Here is a 24,194-nt window from a genome sequence, read left to right on the forward strand (position 1 = left end):
TAGTTAAAATGAAAAGACATTTTTTGTGTGCAGAGACCTATGCCCAAGATACTTCCAAAACGCCATACCTGGATTGTTCCTTGACCTATATGGCGTTTTCTCCCTGGTGATTTGCATAAACATCAATAACTAGATAACAAAAGAGGCGCAAAGAAAATGCTATGTGAAATGCAGGGTGGCAATGGAGGGAGACTTCATAAAAAGGGGCCATTTCAGCTGGACTTGGCACAGCAGAGCAATAACTGAATAGCTTAATGTTGAAGAGCAGGCCATTCTATTTAAGGAAGGAATGAGATGAGAAAAAGCAAGAGAGAGAGGGATGCACACAATAGTCCAGTTTGCTGGAAGCTCAGAGTCTGATAAGGCCAGAAAGATAGGGTCCCTAGGAGCAGAGAAGACATTCCAGGGCAGACTAATGAATCTAAAATATTATTGTGTAATAGGTAAACTACCAGAGGATTTGAATAGAGGGATGATAGGCTGTGCCTAAGAAAAATTAATTATTATGAAAAATGTATTCATAGAGGAGAGGAGTCCAAGGAGGTAGTGATCAAGGCTTTTATTTGGGTAGAAGGGATAGAAGCAAAAGGACTGGTTGTATATATATAATTGATGAGGAAGAGGAAGAAGGCTCAGATAGAAGACACTCCATTATTGAGAATGTACATTTTCATTCAAAGAAACAAGGAAATCAAAGGAAGGAAGAGGTTTGTGTTGGGTTATGTAGGCATGACAGCTGTAGTTAGGGAAGGCATTGTACCAATTCCTTTCCCAATAAAATGATTGTTGGGGAGGGGGTTGTATTTTAATCTGAATCTGAACTAAAAAGGAGCATTTCCATTCCCAAAGCAAAACTGTGGAGCTCCATTCGACACTGCTGGGTTTTTTACAAGTAGAGAATAAATGCTACATGTTTTTTTCAAAACTGCCCTACTTTTCTCTACTTTCTCTAAACTTCCTTCTGTTCTTTTCTGTGAACTTTAAGAAAAAGTCTTCAATGGCTCACTTAACCTGAAAACCAAGAGAAAGACAGGCAGAGGGAAGGAGAATCGCCTGTATAACAAATATTCATAGTCAAGCCAGACAGATCATACATAAGACCAGCATTTCCTTGTCTTAACTTCTTTTTTTCCCTATCAACAGTATGGGAAAACTTAACTAAAAGAAGGCGGAGAACTCTGTGCCTGACTGTGTGTGTTCTGCTGTTCTTCCATCTCAGATAGCAGTAAGGTGCATGTGATCTATACTGCTATCCATTCCTCCCTCCATATTTTTTGTAAACCCTTCTTCCCATACCCCTATTATAAAAAATAGCAAGTTCATCTCCTTCTTCCTTTCTGTGCTAATATATTCCTTTTATTGCCTTCTCTTTCTCCTGTACCCCTTTGTGTGGCCTTTCTTTTTTCTTCTTTTACTTTGTTAATTACCCTTTGGTGACATTAAGTCATGTGAAGTAACACTTGTTTCTTCTCTCCCATTGGAATGTTAGCATTGTATCATTGTATAACTTATTTCAATTTGTTCAAATAAATGTACCTTTCTAGGTTTCTTCATCTTGTTTTAGCATTCTAAATTTCTATTCACGTCTGGTCTTTTCATGAGAAATCCTTGAAAGGCTTGTATTTTTTTTTTAAGGTCTACTTTTTCGCCCTGTAAGTTTTTAGTTACCTTTGTATGGTAAGGTATTTTTACTTGCAAACCCATGTCTTATGCCCTTTGGAAGATTATATTCAATGATACCATCTCTTTTGGTAGCAGCAGCCAGATCTTATGTTGTACTCTTAATTCCTTTGTTCTTGACTTGCTTCTTTCTAGATGCCTGAAATATTTTTAAATTTGATGTGAGAGCACTGGATTTTGATTGAGACATTTCTAGGATTTTTCCTTTTAGGGTTTCCTAGAAGAAGTGGATTCTACCTATTTTCACTTTACCCTCTCGGTTTCAATAGTTATAGGAAATCTCTCATTTATAATTCATTAAAATATCCAAGTTTCCAAGCTTTTTTTCTTCAATTATTCATGACCCTTTTGTAAGACCAGGTTTTTGGGTTTTTTTTATTAGACAGCTTCTATTTTACTTGAAAATTTTCAACTTTTCTTTACTATTTCTTGCCTTCTCATAAAGTCATTGATTTCTGTTTAATTTATTCCATTTTTTAGGGAGTTCATTGCTTTGGTCAGGTTTTCTACTTGTCTCTTCTAAGTTATTATTCCCCTCTCAATTCTTTCCTTCAGGGCTTTTACGTCAGTTTTTGTGTTTTGCTTCATTTCTTCTTGGTATTCATGTAATCCTTATAGAAAATCCATTTTTCACATTATGTCTCTGTAAACTGATTTCATTTGCTGTGGAGGTACCCTATCCTTTTCAGGGATATGTTTTGCACTAATATTTTCCTTCCATGCAGGTTAATGTTTTCTTTGATTTACTCATCTTTCCAGCCTCACTTCTTGAACTGAAACTTTGGACCATGGTCTTCCCAGACTGTGCTTGTGAATAGGATGTTTGTCGCTGCTGTCTTGCCCTGGGGTTCCTAAACTATCTTCTATTTTCTAGGATTCATCTTTCTGAGTCTTTGAACCTCAAAGATGTTTAGTGTTTTCTAGTATCCCAAGACAGAGTCCTGGAGATCTAAGAACATTACCTCTTATAGACAAAATATACCTCTGGCCTCAGTGCAGAACTTTGGGGATGGTGCTTTCTTTTTTGCCATCTGTCCTTTGATTGACAGTTCTGGGGTGGGAGAAGGTATTCACTGTTAAGGATTTTCTACTAGCAAGTATGTGGGAATTAGATTGTATGCCTCCTGGTTTGGTAGCTATCTGACAGGAAATTCTCCCCTCCCACAAAAATCAAATCATTAATTTGTCAACAAGTCAGTGAATGCACATTAAATAATATTATGTTCCAGACACCGTGCCAGACATTGGACATAAAAGACAGAGAAATGAAACAGTTTTTGCTCCCAAGGAACTTTCATTCAGCAGTGGATCTAACAAGTAGCTATATAAACACATAACCTACTAGAAGGCTTTGGGAACATAGGGATAAAGAAACGAACGAAGGTCTGAACTAGAGTGAATAAAGAGAAAGGAATAATTTCAAGAGATGTTGTAGAGGTGGAAAAGATGCCTGGATGTCTTGTGTCAAACGTCCATTATAAGAGTGGAGCCAAGATGGACTCTCCCAAATTCCCCTCGAAACAACTTTAAAATAATGCCTCAAATCAAATATTGGAGCATCCGAGTCAACAAAGGGTCAGAATGAGACATTTATGCCGCTTAAGACAATTTAGGAGGTTTGCAAAAGAGGTCTATCACACTAGGGTGGTTGTAGGCTACTACAGGAACTTGGAAACAGTAATAGTAGCTTTGATAGCTCATACAGACAATTGATCAGAAAGAGATTACAAGGCATGTAACCATAGAAAAACACCCCCAAATTAATTAATTAATTAAACTTTTAAGAAGAGAGAAAGAGATTACAAGGGAATCTCCACCAGCACTAGATGCAGCTGGTGCTAATTAGCAACTCTATTGCCCATAAGGAGTTCAAGCTCACAGTTTCTGGGTGGGTCACAAAGGAGGAAGGGTCCTCATTACAGTTTGAGGCCAAGAGGAAAACAAAGCCCTTGAGGCTGCAGGAGAGCAAAGGGACTTGATTATATTCAAAGAGCTAAGAGAAGCACTGGTACTTGTGGCAGAGAAGCAGGGGCCCTTCCTTCATAAAGACATGTGCAGACTAGGAGAACAGTGACCACAACACTCCCAGGATAATGCCACCATGGAAACTGAAGTACTATGGGAAAATTACAGACCTCCCCAACTAGCTCTTAAAAAATTGATCAAGTAGAAGTTGATAACTCCATAAGTGTTAGAGAAGCAATAAAGCAAAATACTAAGTATTTGCCTTCTCAGGGGTGGGACAGAGGGAGAGAATCTAGGATTCAATTTAAAAAGAAAAATTATATATATATATATATATATATATATATATATATATATATATGCATACATAAACGTTATGTTTGTATGCATATGTATACATACATACATACACTTTTTTTGTTGTTGTTTAAGAAAAAAGAGTCCAGGGTAGTGCTTAGGTTAATAACCTAATAAATTTGGAGACCAGAAGGATGGAGGTGGGAGTTTTGAATGAAGATGCAAGATGAGTTTTCTTCTAGATCTTTTGATTTCTCAATATCTGTGGTCAACCAATTTGAAATATTAGTGGGTAGTTAGTGATGTGGGAATGGAGCTCAGAAGAAAATATAACAATATAGATTTGTGAATCAAATATTAATTTTAAAACTATGAAAGCTAATGAGCTCAACAAGTGAGAAAGGAGAAGAGCAGAAGACCTTTGGATTTACCTACATTTAAGTATTGTGATAGGGATAAGGAGTCAACAAAGGAGACCAACAAGGAAGAAAAGTAGAATGGGGTAGTATCAGAGAAACCTAGAGAAGAAAGAGAATCTAGGCAGAGAACGTGGTCATTAATATCCAGTGCTTCAGAGAAATTAAGATTGATGAGAACTGAGAAAAGGCAATTAGATTTAGCAACTCATAATCTCAGACAGTATAGTTTGTCAGAGGTTAACTGAGAAAGAGAATGCATGGCTTGAGAGAGGACAAAGTCTTGTTCAGTTGGAAGAAGCATATCTGAAGATAGCTGGGAAAAGAACTAGTAAAATGGGAAAGGGCAAAGATGAGAGAGAAGAAAAAGGGAAAGAGGAAAGAATAAATGTGTTGGAAAAGATGGGAGGAAGGGAGATGAAGGATGAAGAGGCAATCTTTTGGTGTGGTGGGGGTTAGGGGGTAGGTTGGGAACAGCTTTGTCTAGCATTTCCAGACACATTGGCCGTTTAACTTTCTGGTTCTCAATTTCTTCATCTTTTAAATGAAGAGATTGGATTGGAAGACTTATGGTCCATTTCACTTGATTTGATGAAAAGAGAGAGAAGTACCCCTAAAGGAAAGTTAGGGGAAAAAATTGCTGCATTTTATTTCTTATCACTAGATTCATTTTTGTAGCATTCATTTTCTAAAAGATGAATCATTTAATCCATTTTTCCCTTTCTTCATAGAGGGAGAGAGGCAAATTTGTGCCACATTCAGTGCCACTTCTCTTATTCCTAAGTCACATTAGATGTGGACAGAAACAGCATATAGAGGGCTCTTGTTCCATTTAACAGAAAATTTCCCAAAGTGAGATATAAGTTGTCTCTTCTTGGCAGAGTAGGAGGAAGGTAGGTGCCCCTGCATGTGCACACACCCTCATGCAGCTTCTCACCTTTAGGATACTGGCAATTCTTTGCAAGGCTTTCCTCTTCCAGTTCTGATCAGTTAAATGTCTAACCCACAGAGAACTGGGACTATCATGAAATTAGGTTAGCAGGTTTAGCCAAGCCTTAATTTAAAATTATGCTTCATACTTTCTCTCTATAATTTAAGGATGTTTCTACTTTGACCATGCCATGCCAAGCAATTGGTAGCTAAATTTTGTAATTTATTTTAATTAGTGGGTTGTGGCCTTTGAGTTACTTTGACACTTCAGTAGCTAAAAATTATGAAATATTTCTGAAGGTAATTTATAAAAAGAAAGTTAAGAGTAGCATGACCTATAGGCAAATGCCCCATATTGCTGTTGTGGGTGGTACCATTTAGAGTCTATGGTATGGTGAGTATATGTGATACAAGACTAGAAGATACTTATCCTGTTTAGTGTAAAGATGGAAATGATTGTGAAATGAAAGTTTACCAAAAATCAGTTCTTAACAACTTGAGCAGAAAATATGAAATCTTGCTTCCAGTTGACTTTATTTTGAGTTATTGGGTTATACACACATATATTGAACCTATACCACATCCACAGCCATCAAGCAATCTTTTCTAGGCCTATTTCTTGTGAGCTTCTTCTCTTTTGAATGTTTTTATTTGTGAACCTGTTTAAAAGATTATAAAGGTCACTATTGATCCTCTCCTTAAAGCAAGTTACCTTCCTTCCGGAAAATGTATTTTTAGAGGTATTCTTAATCTTTTCTGCAGTATAGTGGTAGAATTGTTTTTATTTGATGGCCATTTTTCTGCCATCAGTTCAATCTGTCTAAAATCTAGAAGGTTGCACAGAAAGAGAACTCAAGTTACCAAATCTGGAGATTTTTATAGACAGTCACAGTGAATAGAATCACTTTTGAGCAGATTTCTGGAGTACCAGCATTCAAAAAATTTACCATTTTACCATATCAGCACTTTATTTTTAATGTCTTTGGTTCCACATTTGGTTTAGAAATGCTTGAAAAGCGACAATGCTTTCACATATCAGCTGAAACAGATGGTAACATACGCTGATCACACCTACTGAGAGTATTTATATAAATGATCTTAAAGTCTGAAAAAGATTCACATGTATGGTCTAGTCAATCCTAATTAAAATGATAGCTTCAATACAAGACATATTACTCAGGTATAAGTATTGGAGAGCTAGAATTGTACTTCTTTTCTTCTGAGAACGTGTCAATTATTCTAATTAAAGGCTGCATCATGGAGTGTATAGAATGTTGGGATTAGAATTGGAGAAACCTAGATTTGAACTCTGACACTAATCACTGTGAGCTAAGTGCTAGAGATTTTAACTTTTAAAAAAAGATAGTCTTGCCCTCAGGAATTTACAGTCTAATGAGTGAAGGACATGATGAAGATGATGGTGGAGTTGAAACAAAGCAGAGCTGCTGGTTTCAAATGGCAACAGTGGCTGGCCTCCAGAGCTCTCTGTGAAAGGAGCCTGTTGGAGAGAGATTTGGGGGACTTTGTTTTTTGTCCCATCTCATTATCCCTGGAAGCAGAGGGTCAGAAAGTGTGGTATGAGGTTTGATGTAAGATGATGATGATTAATTTATCCTACTGTTAATAAGTTGCCTTGATGAAGATTATGATGGAGTTAAAACCAAACAGCAGATGAAGAGGGACTTGCTGGTTTGGCTGAAATACAGAGTGTATAAAGTCTGGATGTGTAATAAACCTGGAAAGTAGATGGCTACCAGAAGGGGAACTCTAGAGAATTAACTGAATTTGAGTAGGGAAATAAGTTAGATATATGCTTTAGAAATGTTAATTTTTAAAATTATTTTATTATGAAAAACACACTTCTGTATTGGTCAGCATTGTCAGAGCAAAGTCAACTAAAACCTCGAAATAAAAGCAAAAATAAACTGATGTGATTAAAGTTAGTATGTTTTGATCTGCATCCATTCAACTCCAGCAGTTCTTTCTCTGGAGGTGGATATGTAACAGTTAAATTTAGTTTCTCTACTAAAAGTGTTATATTTTTAGAGGTTTATTAAAGATAATTAGAAACCAAGGATAAAGAAATACAAAATAAGAAAGCATGTGCCTAGGGCACATAGCCCATTCATTTTTACTTATTACATCTTGAGAGACTCGTGTGCTTAGAAGTAGAAGCAGAGAGGCCAAATACAAATTTTGTTCTCGGCCCAGGTGGGGATTCAGGTGAGATTATAGGGAATTCTGGGAACTGCCAAGGACTTCTGGGGATTGAAGTCTGTGGTTCAAATCTCCATTTTTACAGACATTCTTTTCAGGATTGTCCCATATCATTGCATTGCTGAGAGTAGCCAAGTTTTCACAGATAATCATTGTACAGTATTGTTGTTACTGTGTACAGTGTTCTCCCAGTTCTGCTTATTTCTCTCTCCATCAGTTCATATAGATCTTTCCAGTCCTTTCTGAAATCATCCTGTTCATCATTCCTTATAGCATAATATATTCCATTACCATCATATACCACAACTTGTTCAGCCATTCCCCATTTGAGGGACATCCTTTCAATTTCCAATTCTTTCCCACTACAAAAAGACCAGGTAGTAATATTTTTGTGTAAGTAGGTTCTTTCCCCTGCAATGTTCACTTTTGATGGATGAGAGGATGGAAAAGCAGTGGGTCTAGAATTCAATTAAAAAAGTTATTGCCATTATCCAAGTGAGAGGTGATAGGGACCTGAACTAGATTGGTTGACAGTCATGTGATGGGAGAGAAGAACAGATGTGAGATGTTGTAGAGACAAGGAGATTTAGTAACTGGTAAAGAGATTAAGGTACTTCAACAAAACAATGAAGTTCACATCTATACAAATAATGATGATAGAAAAAAAATTCAATGGAAAACCACAATGGCTTTCCTTTCTACAGAATTACATAAAAACTCAGCCAAAAGTCAATAATAGGACAGCAGTTGTCCTCTTCCCCCTTCTTCATCCCAGCAAAGCTTCCTAGTGAGAACAGAAACACAGAGTCACCCTTATTAAGGACCTGTGAAGTGCCAGCAAAGAGAGCACAGATAACCAGGGGATTTAAGGCCTGGCCCCTCTGACTCTGTCCTGAGAAATCAGAGGGCCATCAAGATGCAGAGCTAAAGGGAAGGGGAAAAGAATGAATATACTAGTGCAGAAATCAAGATCAAGAAAGCCCAGAAAGGACATGGGGAAAGTGGGTGGTCAGCAATGTCAAATGATACAGAAAAATCAAGGAGGATGAGGGGTTAGAAAAACCATTAGAATTAGCAATTAGGAAGCCACTGGTCATTTTTTATCAGCGGTTTTAGTCTAGTCATGAGGTCTGAAGCAACATGGAAGTGAGAGGAGGGAAAATGGAGATCTTGCCAGCTCAAAATCTCCTACCATTCATTCTTCTCATCCCCATTCAGTAAAATTTTAGTTCCTCCCATATACCTCCAAGACTTAATTCCCTTTTCAACCTGGATCCTTCCTTTTTCAGACTTCTTACTCCACTCTACAATCCAATGACACTAGCCTCTTGTACCTTGCATAGGAATTGGCCTCTCAGCTCTGGGCCTTATCATTGGTTGTCCTTGCTTTCACTCTTTACCTTCACCCTGTCACTTCCTACAAGATGTAGCTCAAACCCCATCTTTCTACAAGAGTGCCACACATTTTAGTTAATATAGAAGTAGCTTTTAAGTGATTACTATATCCTGGTTTTAATGCATGGCTTTTCCTAGGAACTGTGAGAGGTAAATTCTTTGTAGGGTCTACTTTTCCCTACTCTTCCCCCACCCCCTTCCTTTTTCTACTTTTCTCTTTTTCCCTAGCAAACTAAATTGAAAGCCAAATTCTAGAAAGTATCCATTCTTTCTTTTTTTTTCCCATTTGTCCCCTTTTAGACTTTTTTTTTGGCCTTATAGATTTATCCCTGTAGACTTACAAGAATCCAGATTCCATTCATTTGACTGACAGACTGAAAAGCTGTAAATAATCACAACTCGAGGCAGTCTGTCTGTAGGGACTTGAGACTGTAGAACCTTTAGAAAAACATCCATAGTAAATGGAAAAATAGTTGTAGTTTTTATCCTTAACAAATCTTAAGCATGCCAATCGTTGAACATCTTGCTTTTAGAAGACAACTCCTTTCCTTTTAACTTAGTTTTGTTAGAAAGGAATTTTAAAGAACAATTCAGGAATCTGGTAGCTATTTTTCATCAAGAAATAACCCAGTTTCCTTTCTCCTCAAGACCCTACCAAATGAGGTTTGATAATGTCCATATTTCTGGTCTATAGGGGCCCTGAGGTAATGGCACAAGATCTTCATGTGGCTGGGAGAGGTTTTCTGGGGATCGTTTACTCCTGAATCCAAGATTTGTGCCATGATATAGCAATCCAAAGGCATCTTCCCATCAAATGAAATATGTTTTAAATCTTATCATTTGGTTGTCAATATTTTGATGAGACTATATTACCCGTGACAAAGTATATCTAATGGTGAAACATGGGTAAAGTGTATTTTTTTTTAATCAAAAGATTTGGAAAAGCTGCCTTTTGTCTAATACGTTGTACATTACTGATTTCAGTATTGTATATCAAAGTGTATGGAAGCCTATTCTTTCTGTTGGAAGTATGTTTATTTCTTTTTCCATATCATTCATTTTAGTATGTTCTGGTATGTTTAGTATGTTCAAGAATTTCAACTGTTTTGGCTTCTGTATTATAGGGAGTGTAGAAATGCTAAATAAGAATGGAATCAAAATACAACTGCCATGAGTCTTTATCTCTGCTCAAAACATATAGCCATTCTTGAGCTAACTTAATTTTGGGCAGTGATGCTCACATTGGTGACCTTAGACTCATTTAAAAAATATTTCAAATTGGATTCTTACAGTCCTATTTAGTGTCTGGGCAATGATATAGCTGGTTTTCATCATCTTGAGCAGGTTTTGAAACATTTTCAAATTGTCCAATTCACACTATCTTCCATTCTTGGATGGATTTCTCCATTATTGTCATCAGCCATGCTATTAGAGTTGAGGATTATGTTGGACTAACCTTAGGATACTGGTTATATGATTATATTGATGTAAGGAACTCCTGGTGAGGCACTTTCTCTATTGGTGAGAGTCATTAGCACCTCTTCAATTTACCTAGATCACAAGAAGTAGTTAAAAAGAAGCACATAATCAGTTTTATCGCTATTTTATAGATGAGGAAACAGTGTTATAGTTATTTTGACTGGTTATAAAGTTATTAAGAGGAAGCAGAATTTGAGCCTGTGGGTCTTCTTTACTCCCAAGTTCATCCTGTATTTAAAGAGTTGTTGCGTTTTGTTTGTTTGTTTTTTAACCCTTACCTTGTGTCTTTGAATTAATACTGTGGATTGGTTCTAAGGCAGAAGAGTGGTAAGGGCTAGGCAATGGGGGTTAAAAGTGACTTGCCCAGGGTCACACAGCTGGGAAGTGTCTGAGGCCAGAGTTGAACCTAGAACCTCCCATCTCTAGGACTGGTTCTCAATCCACTGAGCCACTTAGCTGCCCCCAAATAGGTGTGTAGAACCTACCAGAGTATGTGTGCCCTGAGTCGAGATAAGTTAGGCTTATCTTGCTGCTCTTACGGTAACCTTGGGCAAGTCATCTTAAACTATCCTAGTTTTCTTACCTTTTAACATGGCAAGATTTGTCTAAATTATTTCTAAGGTTCTTTTATAGTAGTAGCCATTTGTAGAAGAAATTGTATTTGTCATCATAAAGGAAGTATTGCTAACTTTTTGTTATGTAAAACAAAGCTTTACCAGCCATTCTATGCAACATTGTAACTGGAAAGATACATATTAAATTTCTTGTTTTGATGATAAAGTTTTTTTCCATTGATGTGAGGGTTAAAGTAGAATACAAAAGTATAATTTTTCATCCAATGACCTCCATGGGTTTACTCCAGCAGAGTTTTGCTCTGGAGGAATGTGTTTGGGGAAGAAACATAGCTATTACATTTACTAACCAAGTATAACTTGTCTAATTTAATTGCAAACCACTGAAAATGAAATTAAATGTGCATTCTTGGACTTTTTTTTTTTCCAGGTTATTAATGCTGCATTGGCTTTGGCTGCAAAACCACAAAGTAAACTGGCCCAAGAGAACATGGATCTTTTTAAAGAACAGTGGGAAAAGCAAGTCCGTGTTCTAACAGATGCTGTTGATGACATAACTTCCATTGATGATTTCCTGGCTGTCTCGGGTAATTAGGTGGTTTATTTGTAACAAAGGCTGTAACAAATTATAAGAAACTTAGAAATCTGAGTGGAAAATTATTCTATTATGCTTCACTCTCAGTATCTTTTAAGAAAAAGATGACTGTAGATGTATAGTTGCTTATTCAGTCAGTAATGGGGCAGGTTTGCACTAAGCAATCCCAAGTTCCCTTGCCTCCTAACTGGAAGTGTGCATTTAAGAAGCTGGCTGCTACTTGGAGTTGAGAGTATTTTCCTGCTGACTGGGGATGCAGTCCATGACTCTTCAGTGCCATGACTAATTGGCAAGCATTACAAAGGTTTAGTCTAGGGCTGCTGTCATATTTTTTGAAAAGTAAATTGACTTGTACACAAACAAAGCCATCATTTTACTGGGAGAATTTTTTTCTTAAAGGGAGGACTCTGGTAAGAGATACTGGCCTCATAGTTTTTTTTTTTTAAGGAGGTCTTTTCCTTATGAAAATCCTTTCCCTATCACATAAATGATAGTGGAACTGCTTCTTTAAAGGGGGGAAAAAGTATATTCTCTGTGTATGATACAGAGAGAAAACAGAGAGGAAATTCTTAAGTGCCATTTAATTATGAACTAGAAAATAATCTGGGTAATTTACCTTATAAAAATATTTGATTTCATTATGTAAACATAAAGCAGTAACATCATAGTAAATTGCATCTGTATAGAAAATGTTTGTCAAATGAAATTCATCTTCTTTATTGCATTGAAATAAATTTCAATTCTGTGTCCTCAGAGTTGAGTAAATATAAATGCATTCTCCATTTAGCAAATGCCTCCAGTGCTCTTTGAATGCATTAGAGCACTCTGCAACTTCCAGGATTCACAGAGCGCCATGTGGTCTCATGGAGGGGAGGGACAAGCATTGTAGTAGTTATTGGGAGAATAAATTAAGTGAAAGTCACAAATGTAGGGTCGAATTTGGGAGCTTTTCAATGGAAACAATATAATTGAAGTATGTACAGGATACTGTCCTCTAGCAGCAATGAACTCTTTACAGATTAGAATATATTCTGCATCCCAGTGTTGCAAATCCCTCTTTGACAGTCTTCCTTGAGAATTCTCCATTGTCAGTATATATGAAAGCTGTAAGGTGCTAATTGGCCAGAAGTGCCTAATCTGAGAAAAAGAAGAAATGTAGGAACAATCAGATTATTCTATAGCTTTAAGTATTTGCTATTTAATCACCTGCAGATAGGTGCCAGAAATGCAAGGAAGGTTTTTTTGGAAACTCTTGGCCTTCTGTTGTTTTTCCAGTGAAGTACAAAATTATTTCATAGCTCTAAACAAGATTCCTATCTTTCATTGTGTGCTTTAAAGCATACAATAACAACAAATTTGAAATCTAAACAAAAACACTTCCCCACTGGATATTGCATTCCTGAAGTTTCCTTTTATTGGTTAGGTTTTGTGTCCTGAGATTTGTCTCCAAGCATTTTACAGATCTCCTTGCAGACCTCGTAAGGCAAGCTAAAACCTACCAGAAACAAATGTTCTCCTGCAGCATTCTTCAAATCACTTAGAACAAAAGGAATTTTGCAACAGCAGAAAGGAACTTGGGCATTACCTTTAGGGTGAGACACATAAAACAAAAGGATATGAAAGAGAAATTGAATTCTTTAACAAATATGCAGACCCAAATGGAGTGTATTTTAAATTTTTATGCAAATATAGTTCTGTGCCTGTGCATAAGACAGAGAGGCAAGAGTAGTTTGACTTAGTGGAATGAAATTAAGACGTTTATCATTTCACAGGCAAAAAATAAATAACTGCACTATATCACAAAATACCTAGTTGTAAGTGCATACAGAGATGGAAGGAGATATTTTTGTTACTTCTCTATTCCCATTAAGTTCACTTAAAAACATTAGTTAGCAAATGGAAAACAATTGGGAGATTACAATACATCAATCACATTATGACAAAAGTATGCTTTTGGTGGACTCGGGTTAGTGGTCAAGCAAATAGGATTCATTTAATTTTCTTCTGAGTGACTGTAAGCAGGTCAGAGACCTTTGTAATTTGGATATTTTATCATCCATTCTCCTTATCTATAACAACAGTTTAAAGATAAAGAAGTTATGGATCACCCATGCCATCACACTTAATTCCTAACATCCACAATAGTATTCCATAATTTGTTCATCAATTCCCCAATTTATTAGCACTTCTCAGACCCCCCCCCTTTTTTTTTTTTGCTATCTCAAAAAGAGCTGTAGAGATTTTCAGCCTTTTTGGGGTTTGTTGTATACTTAAGAGTAATTCCTCCTTACCCTCCTATTTCACTGTTGAGTGAAATGTATTTCTGTTGCCAGCAATGCGCTTTTCCTTCCTTTGATTCGTACAGATAAGTCTGTTTAAGGATGAACCATATATGCCCTGATGATTTTCCCTCTCTTTCTTTTCCTCCCTCTTACATCTCTCCCCGCAATGTATTTCTCTTTGTTTTTCTTTCCATTCTTAAAATGGAGCCATATCTAATTAGACTCCCTCTATGAACTCTATTCAGAATGTTGCCTTTAAGTATACTAAAGAACACTTAAGATGATAGAAAGCAATCAGCCAACTCAGAATGTATTTATATCACTATAGAGATGGTTTAAAATTTATCAGTGATAAATACTCTTTAAATGTCATTCTTCCACACACTGAACCCTCTTATATTTGTATGTGGTAAATTTTAGTTTCTTTTTTCTTTTTTAAGATTAGATTGATTCCTAGCTGTGTGACCCTAGGCAAGTCACTTATCCCCAATTGCCTAGCCCTTTTTGCTCTTCTCTCGTAGAATTGATACTCAAACAGAAGGTAAAGGTTTAAAAAAGATTAGATCAGTGAAATTGTTAGTGTGATTAGTCTTATGGCAAGGTAAATTATAGCCACAAATTCTAAATATAACTGATGATATACTGTCCTTTTTGAACTAAGCTACTCTTTCTTTAGTGCATCATAAATACTTGAGTTTGATTAAATTGGTTTCAGAATTTAACAACAATGGAATAGTTAGTGGTGGCATTTTTAGTGATGGAAATTTGATTGTTATGATTGCTTCTGAACTTCAAATCAGTTATTTCATCATTGTGTATTCTACCTCTAACTTTGCAAAGTAAAACCTCGTTGTTGCTTAGTAGACAGCCTTTGTGAGTTGCTAAAACATCAGTGATAGCTAGCCTTCTTGTGATTATCCAAGAATCTAGCTAGGAGGTCCTCAAACAAATATAGACAGTGTATTGCTGAACGCATTGATTTGCAAAGCAACCTAGTATGGTACAGAAGCCTGGATTGGAGTACAGGCTCTGCCATTTGCCCCCTCTCTACCCATCTCTGTGCCTCAGCATCCTTATTTATAAAACAATTGAAGTAGATGATTTCATAAGTTCCTCCCACCTCTAACTGGTTCTATGAAGGTTGAAGCTAGTTAGTGGCAGAAATAAGATTAAAACCAGTTTATACATTGTGTCCTGAATAATCCAATATATATATATATATTTTTTTTTTAAAAAAAATATATATATATATATATATAATTTTATTTTTTTTTTAGGGTTTTTGATCCTTTGTTTTTTATATCACTTATTTTCTTTGTAATACAGAAAAAAAAAACCACTGCAAAACCAATCAACAGAATTATCTTTATGGCAGAGATATTTCTTTCCCATTTTATATAACTTAATGTTTGCAAAGTTTTTACATACATTACATAGCTTATAAGAGTATGTGTAGTACTGTGATTATCTCACAATGTTTGATAAGAATACTGAGGGTGAGATATTGTGATTTATCTACCCAGAAGCATCATATAACTGCCAAGTGTCAAAAGCAAAATTTTACTTCTAATCTCCCTGACTCCCTAGAGCAGGGGCTCCCAAACTATGGCCCATGGGCCACTTGCACCCCCCCCCCCCCCCCCCCCGCCATTTATCTGGCCCCCACCTCACTTCCAAAAGGGGCACCTCTTTCATTGGTGGTCAATGCCTCCCCTAAAAGATAGCTATGATAAATGAAACTGCTCTTTCTTTGTTCTCTTTTGAGTAAAGGCCCAGAGTAGTATAACTGATCTTGTGTAGGGTTCCAAATTGCTTTACAGAATGGTTGTACCCATCCATATATCCACCAAGAGTACATTGATGGGCCTTTTATTCCTCAGCTCTTTATCCTTCTTTCCCATCTTTGCCATTCCAGTGGATATGAGGTGAAATCTCAGAATTACTTTAATTTGTATTTCTTTCAATAGTAGTGATTTGGAGCATTTTTCCATATTAGAGATAGCCTGGGTTTCTTCCCTTGAGAATTCTATTCTTGTCCTTAGCCATTTCACAATTGGAGGATGGTTCTTTTTCAAATATTTCTCCTAAATTATTGCTAATATTAGTAATTTATCAAACTGCTAGTCCCTTAGGGGGAAAATTCATTAATTCTCAATCTGAGCAAATTAATTTATTTTTTAAAAACTTTCACAAATTAATTTTGTACCCTTTTTCTTAATTAGTGGGAATTTCCTGACTTTCTTTTAGGCTATTTGGCAAGCCCTTGGTGGTAGCCTTTCATGTCTTACCTAAATTAATCAAATTCTTCCACATTCTGTTTTGCTCCATATTCTTCTTCAGATTATTTTCCTCTCTGAAAGAATTCTGTGAAAATTTTTCCTTATGGGCATTTGCTATCTTAAAAACTCATCACATCCAAAATGGAAACTTTCTTCTCTAATCTGTACATCCTCTCAATTTAATTATCTCTGAGACAACCGAAATTCTCTTTGTTAATTCATCTTCAAAACTGTTTGGTGCTAGTGAAAAAAATAAAATCAAACAAACATAAAAGTAGAACAATAGATCAGAAGGAATTTAACTCAATAACCCAGTTTCCTACCCAATTTCCTATTCCCAATCCTGTGTGTATTCTGTTCTGTTCCTGCTGGTTCCCAAATTTAATGATCTAGCTTGGACTTCTACAGTAGTTCAGGACCTTCCCTTAAGGCCTCAAAACTTTCCTCAGCTATTGTGTTTGCTCTGTCTCTATTTCTCTATCATTTGTAACTTGATCCTCAGGATTCTGATAGATTGGCAACAGCTACTTGATGATGGCTGTTTGTTCTCTGGTGCCTAAAATAGTGCTTTATATGTGGTGTACTTTTCAGAAATGTTTGTTGAGTTGAGGAAAGAAGAAAAACTGAAGCCATTCCTATGGCCACATAAAGTCTGGCACCTACCCCAATGAGGCCTAGTTGCCTAAAATGGGGCCCACCAGGCTGGGCTGGAAAAAATACCAGGTAAAATTTCTATATCAAAACAATTAGGACTGACTATGGGATCATCATTTTACTTCTGGCTGGGGGAGACACCAAGTCCCTTGCCAACAGGTCTCTTTGAACTCGGGTAATTCATTGACCTTCCTTGAGGTCAGATCTTGCTTTGGCTTGTGTGAGGAAAGCACCACTGGTCTGATCCAACCCTCCTGGTATGACTGGGCTCTTACAGAGTAGGTAATTAAGGTGAGATAGATGAAGTGACTGCCCATTATCATACCAAGAGTGACTAGTAAAATTGGATTTCAAATTTTCAATAATAGTATTTTTATAGCAAGGAATGAAATAATATGTTTGTAGGAAGACAAAAGTGTTTATGATTTGTATTTACACCTGACTTAATATTGAGCCTCATATTTCCTAGTTTGTCAATCAGAATATGGGGGCATGTAGAGAATAAGTTTTTGAGAGTTAAGTAACTCATTTTGTTTGTCATCCCAATTTGATTTAATTTTCATATTTAGTAGGTGTCCTCATTATTTCTCTGCTTTTTTCCTCATCTTCAGAGAACCACATTTTGGAGGATGTAAACAAGTGTGTAATTGCTCTTCAAGAAAAAGATGTTGATGGTCTAGACCGCACTGCGGGTGCCATTCGGGGTCGGGCAGCTAGAGTCATTCATGTCGTCACTTCAGAGATGGATAACTATGAACCTGGTGTCTATACTGAAAAGGTTCTTGAGGCTACCAGACTGCTTTCTAATACAGGTGGGTGTGGGTGAAGGTCATCATCCTTGACTTCTGGGACCCAGGCAACTAGAATGTAGGAAACCATACCAAATTATTTCACCCTTTATTGAAAAGGAAGGCTGGGTCTGTATGTAAGATTATTTTAATTTTTCTGTAATGAATATCATTTGCTTTTAAGGAGTTCGGCCATAAATTTAGTAGAAGTTTGAACTTATATATGACTTTTAAAGAATAAGCATCTAGCAAAACTGGCAAGGAGTGTGGGGAGCTGCTTTTGTTATAAAGGTGAATTGAAGAAGTTCTAACATTAGATTGGCCATGTAACCTGTAGTACTATCATTTTATTTCAGTTATGCCACGTTTTACTGAGCAAGTGGAAGCTGCTGTGGAAGCTCTCAGTTCTGATCCTGCCCAACCGATGGATGAAAATGAGTTCATTGATGCCTCACGGTTGGTCTATGATGGCATTCGGGACATCAGAAAAGCTGTGCTGATGATAAGGGTGAGGAGCTGGATTTGAGCTGATTTATCTATACACGATCATTAGTTCAGCTTTAGCAATGCATCATTCTGGGACTGAGCTAACTCAGTTGCAATATATTAAAATCATGATTTTAGAAGCTGTTAAAACCAGATATTTAATTATGCTGTCAAAAATGACTTGAATGCAACCTAAAGCCAAAAACTTTGTCAAAGCAGGCTAAGTCCTAAGAAGTCTATTATGACAATTTAATTTAGGACAAATATTCTATTCATGGCTAAAAATTTTTGTCTTGGAGAATTTAAAACTAAAATACCTTTTAAAAATGAATTTTAATTAATTTTACCAAAATTAATAGCTTTTTAAAACAGTTGTGAGCAATTCTTTTGGCACAAGAGTTACAGCATTGTATTTGGAGTCAAGACCTGGGTTTTTAACTCTTCCTTAAAATAATGACTGTAGGACCCTGGGCAAATCTATTGTTAATTAATTTCCTAATTCCATTCTCTGCCCACCCCCATCCATCACTCCATTAGATGTGTGTCATGTATGTCCCAACAAAAACGAAGTATGTGGAAGTTATTATAAATGCTTATTGCACAGGTTTGAAATAGAAGATCAGAGAGGTAAATGGCTTAACAAGGTCACACGGCCAATAAATAGAAGATGGGCATTTGTCCAGTGCTCTTTCTACTATACTATGTTAGCATTTTAACACCAGCTGATTTTGTTTTACTTAAAATTCTAATTAAATATCAAGTTAGAGGAGCTAAACTTAAAACTTTAGCCTTTTGAGTCAACTTCAAGACTTTGATACCCCAGACAAGAGGGAGGAAGCTCTCCCATTGGGCTGCTCGACAGAGGGGCGGGTGGTGATAAGAGAAATGTCTGGTTGCGGAGCTGGTGGTCCCGGTCCCCCCCACCCCATCCCCAATGCCATAGGTTTACCAACACAGCTATAGGATGTGAAGCTCAGAACCAAGGACTTATCTGAAAATAATATTTACCAAAGCTAAATACTGATTCAGAATCATAAAAACCTGGATTCAAATTCTTAACTCTACCACCTGTGTGAGCATTAGGTGAATCACTTATCTTTCAGCCTCCATTATCCTTGCTGTTTAACAAACTGAAACGAGTTGACTGAACTCTTAGTCTGGTTTCAGTTTTCTTTCTTTTTTTTTTTAACCCTTGCTTCCTGTCTTAAAACAACTCTAAGACAGAAGAATGGCAGGGTTAGGCAATTGGGGTTAAATGACCTGCCCATGGTCACACAGCTAGGAAATGTCTCAACCCAGGTTCTCCTGACTCCAGGTCTGGTGCACCCACCCCATCGTTTCATTTCAATGTAATTGGTTTCCTCTGTAAGCTGGTGTTTTTTTTTTTATCCATCTAAAAACATTCTGAGAAGGGTGCCATGACAAGAAAAATGGTTAAAAATCATTTGTGAATTAGCCCCCCAGGTATTTGTAAAGCCGTATTTATGTGTTTACAAGCTTGGTTCTTTGTGGAGAAAGCATATGGAGAAAATCCCAATTCATATTTCCTTTTTCATAAGACCTCAGAGAAAGAATTATAGATTGTCTGTTGTCTAAGCTCACATGGTCATCTAAAAGGCTATCATGGATGAGTGGAGCAAAACGGGGCCAGCCTTTGCCCAACAGTTCCTGCCTTTGAATTCACCTCTGGCATTAATGAAGTGTGCTATTCCTAGAGTTCCAGAAATCATTAGATCATTTTTAGGGCTTGGGGATCTAAAAAAATTCTAAAAATAAGTGAGATCTTGAAATCTGCCTTGTACTAGAGCAAAAATAGCCCTGGGGAGATGCCCACCCTCACATTAGGGACAGGGTAGGAAGACTGAATCTGCTTTAAGGCCTGATGGAGGCTCTGCTCTCTGCAGGGAAAGATGATGGCTTTGGGCTGTCATCTCTGCCCTTTAGGAGGTGATGGTATGAGACAGAATATCTCATTCCTTTACCAACTAACTCCTTATCATGATTTGTGATAGCCATTATGTTCATTTTTGTTATCTCTAAACCATATATGTGTGTGACTTTTTACTATATGTGGCTATAAGAAATTATCCTTATAACAATGGTTGCCAAAAAGGTGCTGACCTACATTGGTGGGATTTTCCTCATTTGGGAATCACAAACACAAGTTTTTGTGAACCCATTGGTGCGGGTCATTTCTGCTGCTTAGCCTTTATAGAAAGGGTTCCTAACCAGAGGCAGATAATCTAGAACTCTGTTTTGTAACAAGTACCAGAACCTATGAACGATGCTCTCCTTTGCAATTAACATTATTACCAATTAAGGAGCCTCTTTGTTGCTATTGTAATTTGCTTTGTCTTACTGAAATAGCCAAGAAATTTTGTAGGCTGGAAATGTCACTCCAAGAAAGGGCAGTTTTTGTTCATTAATCTAATTTCTCTCTCTCTCTCCCTCTCTCTGTCTCTCTCTCTCTCTCTGTCTCTCCCTCTCTCTCCGTCTCTCTGTCTCTCTCTCCCTCTCTCCGTCTCTCTGTCTCTCTCTCCCTCTCTGTCTCTCTCTCTCTCTCTGTCTCTCTCTCTGTCTCTCTCTCTGTCTCTCTGTCTCTCTCTCTCTCTCTCTCTCTCTCTCTCTCTCTCTCTCTGGGGTGGGGATGGTAGGAAAGGTCTAAGATTTAATTTAATAATGCTACTTAAGAAGACTCCATTTTCTGCAGCACTTTTTCCCTTCATCTTCATATGGAAGTATCTGGGAAATATATGATATCCTGCACACATAGAGGAAATAACTATCCTTAACTCAACAGTGAACATTGAAAAATGGAGACTCTGACAAGCTTTAACTAGCTCCTCCCTGCCAAAGCAATGAAAACTGGGCATGGAATTCTTTGGGGGGTCAGACAGACTGATCAGTTGAGCCTCATCCTTGAGCAAAAAGCTATAGTAAAATATATGTCATAATTTACATCTGCCATTTATTAATCAGCTAGGGTCATATTTGTAAATTATACTTATGAGAAAATATTTTACTAATTCTCCACCACTTTGACATCAAAAACTAAAATAACCCAAATTTAGGCCCTTTGAGTTGAGCTTTTCACATAAAATGAGCCATCTAACTACAGATTAGAAGCTCTGTACAAACTGCCTGCCTCCTTGTCATTAATCCTCTGCAGGCTTTTTTTACTTAGGTTCTAAACAATGTATTTGTGCCCTGATAAAAGCGGATGGAAGCAAAGAGACTGGTGAAAATATGATGAAAGGTTTTTGATATAATTAAAGAGTTCTTATTGCTAAAATCTAACCATTTTGAACATTCTCTTAGAAATTTTAAGGATGTTGAACTGGTACCTTTTATAGAGAATTTGGTAAATAAAGTGTGACCCTCTGCAGTTTCATCTATAAAGGATTTTGCATATATCCCCAAGCAGTCATCCATGGATTAGAGGGTATTCCCACCAAAGTTTGGTCCAAACCATAATGTATGGAGAGTACCTGTCCTTTCCCTGTTCCCTAAATGACCTCCTGGTAGGAAGGCATGTGATTTATTTATCATTTGAAAGTGGTTGGCTGAATTTGGTTCACTTAGAATTTTTTTGTTTTGTTTTTTAATCCACTACTTTCTGCCTTTAAGAATAAGGGCTAGGCAATCAAGGTTAAGTGATTTGCCCAGGGTTCCAAAGCTAAAAAATGTCTGAGGCCAGATTTGAATCTGGGTCCTCTGGACCTCAGGCTTGGCTCTCTATCCACTGAGCCATTCAGCCATCCCCTTTTCTAACATTTTAGTAAGACTTAACTGAAATAGATTTTGTTTTGTTTTGTTTTGTTTTTTTAGACTCCTGAAGAGTTAGATGATTCTGACTTTGAGACTGAAGACTTTGATGTTAGAAGTAGAACAAGCATCCAGACTGAAGATGATCAACTTATTGCTGGTCAAAGTGCACGAGTAAGGATATTCTTTCTTGGAGAAGACAGATGTTTAAACAGTTTAACCCCCTCTGAACTGTGTGGTGTGCCACACACACATACACTTTCTCTCTCTCTCTTCCCCTCCCTCCCTGAATCCGCTCTTTCTTGCAGAAGATATATTGTCACTGTTTTGACCTCCATTTTTTATCCTTTCTTGCAGTAGAAATGAAGTGGAACATTAAGGCACAAATAAAACTGTACTATATTGAGGCTAAGTAGGCTGCAGAATTTTCCCAAATGTCTATAAAGTTTAGTTCATATTTAAAAAAAAAAAAACCCCAAGAAATGAAAGCCGGCCCCTTTAGAATTGGGTTATGGTTCTTTCTCAGAGGAAATGAAACGGAGATAATGAAGTCTTTGGTTCAAGAAGATACATCAAGCCAAGAAATGACAATGGCTTTCATCCAAAGTCAATCCCTTCCCTTCACAGGCTCTATTGTTTAGGCCTAAAATGTTAGTATAGGTGGGAAATGTTATTAATGGCTGAGACATTAGCAATGCTACATTCAAGGAAAATAGCTGATGCTACTGCCTTTATTTGAAGTGTTGCATCTTCAATCACTACCATTTTGTATTCTTGGGAGGATTCCATGAAAAATTATTAGTGGGCTTTTTCATTCTTCTAAAATCACTTGAGCAGTGGTTTCCTATTAGTCAAATTTCTGACACTTAACTTTGGAAAATATACTTAAGAGAAACTAATACTTCTTTGGTGTGTGGCAGGGGCTTCCTCTAGCACTTAGCACTATCTTGTGCCGCCAGAGACACCCCCCCTTCCCCCCCCCCCCCCCCCCCCGGCCCATTGTGAACCTCCCCTGCCCTTTGCTTGGCTGCTGCCTGATCCCAGAGATTGTCGTTGCACCTGTGGAAGTACTTTTGTGCTCAAGTAAAACTAAATGGTGCTTTGATGAAATTTAAAATGCAGGGTGACATGGTGGAAATTTCTATTCCCCAGTGGCTTTCTCTTTCCTCCTTCAAAGCACACTTTGAAACCACTTCCAACTCACCTTGGAGGGGAAAAAAAAGATGTTAAAGCTCTATGCTAAAATGAGAAATTTCCATTTTTGGCATTCTAGGGAAGCCATTTCACAGGGTAGCTCCTACTCTAGACTGAGGCAGAGTTTGAGACTTGAAAGATGAAAGTTTTAAGTTCATTTTGTTGCAGAACGAAGATTACACAGAGCTGCGTGAGCCTTATGCCCATCTCACTCAGTTTCCCTTTAAGAACTTGTTCTTGCAAGTTGGTAGGTAATTCACACTCTTAGAAACTTTAATTCAAGATGAAAATAAATAACCCTTCAGATGAAATGAAACCCATTATTGTATTAACCTATCTATGTGTCAGACATTGCCTATTGGAAATATTCTTGGAAAAACCAATTGAAATGCCTGGATAATGTACTTGGTTCGAAACCTTATATTCTCTTTATATGAACATTTTACATTCACGTTATTTCAGGCTATCATGGCTCAGCTTCCCCAAGAGCAGAAAGCTAAAATTGCTGAGCAGGTGGCCAGCTTCCAGGAAGAGAAGAGCAAACTGGACGCCGAAGTTTCCAAATGGGATGACAGTGGCAATGACATCATTGTCCTGGCCAAACAGATGTGCATGATCATGATGGAGATGACCGATTTCACCAGGTGAGCTTTCTCCGAAGGCAATGTTGGCCACTGTTTGATAATCAGTAGGAGGCTAATGGGTCTTAAAGACTTTTTATACAAGGGAGCCAATATACCTTTTTTTTAAACCCTTACTTTCCATTTTAGAATCAATACTGTGTGTTGGTTCCAAGACAGAAGAACGGTAAAAGCTAGGCAATGGTTGTTAAGTGACTTGCCCAGGTCACATAGCTAGGAAGTGTCTGAGGTCACATTTGAACCCAGGACCTCCAGTCTCTAGGCTTTGCTCTCAACTCACTGGGCCACCCAGCTGCCCCTCAATGTGCTTTTTTTTTTTAACCCATAACTTTCTGTCTTAGTAACAAGACAGAAGGGCAAGGGCTAGGCAAATGGGGTTAAATGACTTGCCCAGGGTTGCATAGGAAGTGCCTGAGGCCAGATCTGAAGCCAAGACCTCCCAGCTCCAGAACTGGCTCTCTGGTTACAGAGCCACCTCACTCTTTCGGCTTCTTTTTTTATTTAGGATATTTTTCCATGGTTACAATTCTTGAGATTTCTCTAGTAGAAAGTTAACACT

General features: G+C 37.3%; 1 protein-coding gene across 1 annotated transcript in view; it reads left to right on the forward strand.

Annotated features, from left to right (window-relative positions):
• Positions 1-24,194, forward strand: part of CTNNA1 (catenin alpha 1) — a 158,522-nt gene that overhangs the window by 128,620 nt on the left and 5,708 nt on the right. Inside the window, exons 11-15 of the mRNA XM_001368265.5 lie at positions 11,382-11,538; positions 17,373-17,573; positions 17,906-18,057; positions 21,864-21,974; positions 23,457-23,638. Of these exons, the coding sequence (XP_001368302.1) occupies positions 11,382-11,538; positions 17,373-17,573; positions 17,906-18,057; positions 21,864-21,974; positions 23,457-23,638 (803 nt within the window). The remainder of the gene's footprint in view (positions 1-11,381; positions 11,539-17,372; positions 17,574-17,905; positions 18,058-21,863; positions 21,975-23,456; positions 23,639-24,194) is intronic.

Source organism: Monodelphis domestica, chromosome 1, assembly GCF_027887165.1.
Source record: "Monodelphis domestica isolate mMonDom1 chromosome 1, mMonDom1.pri, whole genome shotgun sequence".
In the NCBI taxonomy this organism is placed as follows: domain Eukaryota; kingdom Metazoa; phylum Chordata; class Mammalia; order Didelphimorphia; family Didelphidae; genus Monodelphis; species Monodelphis domestica.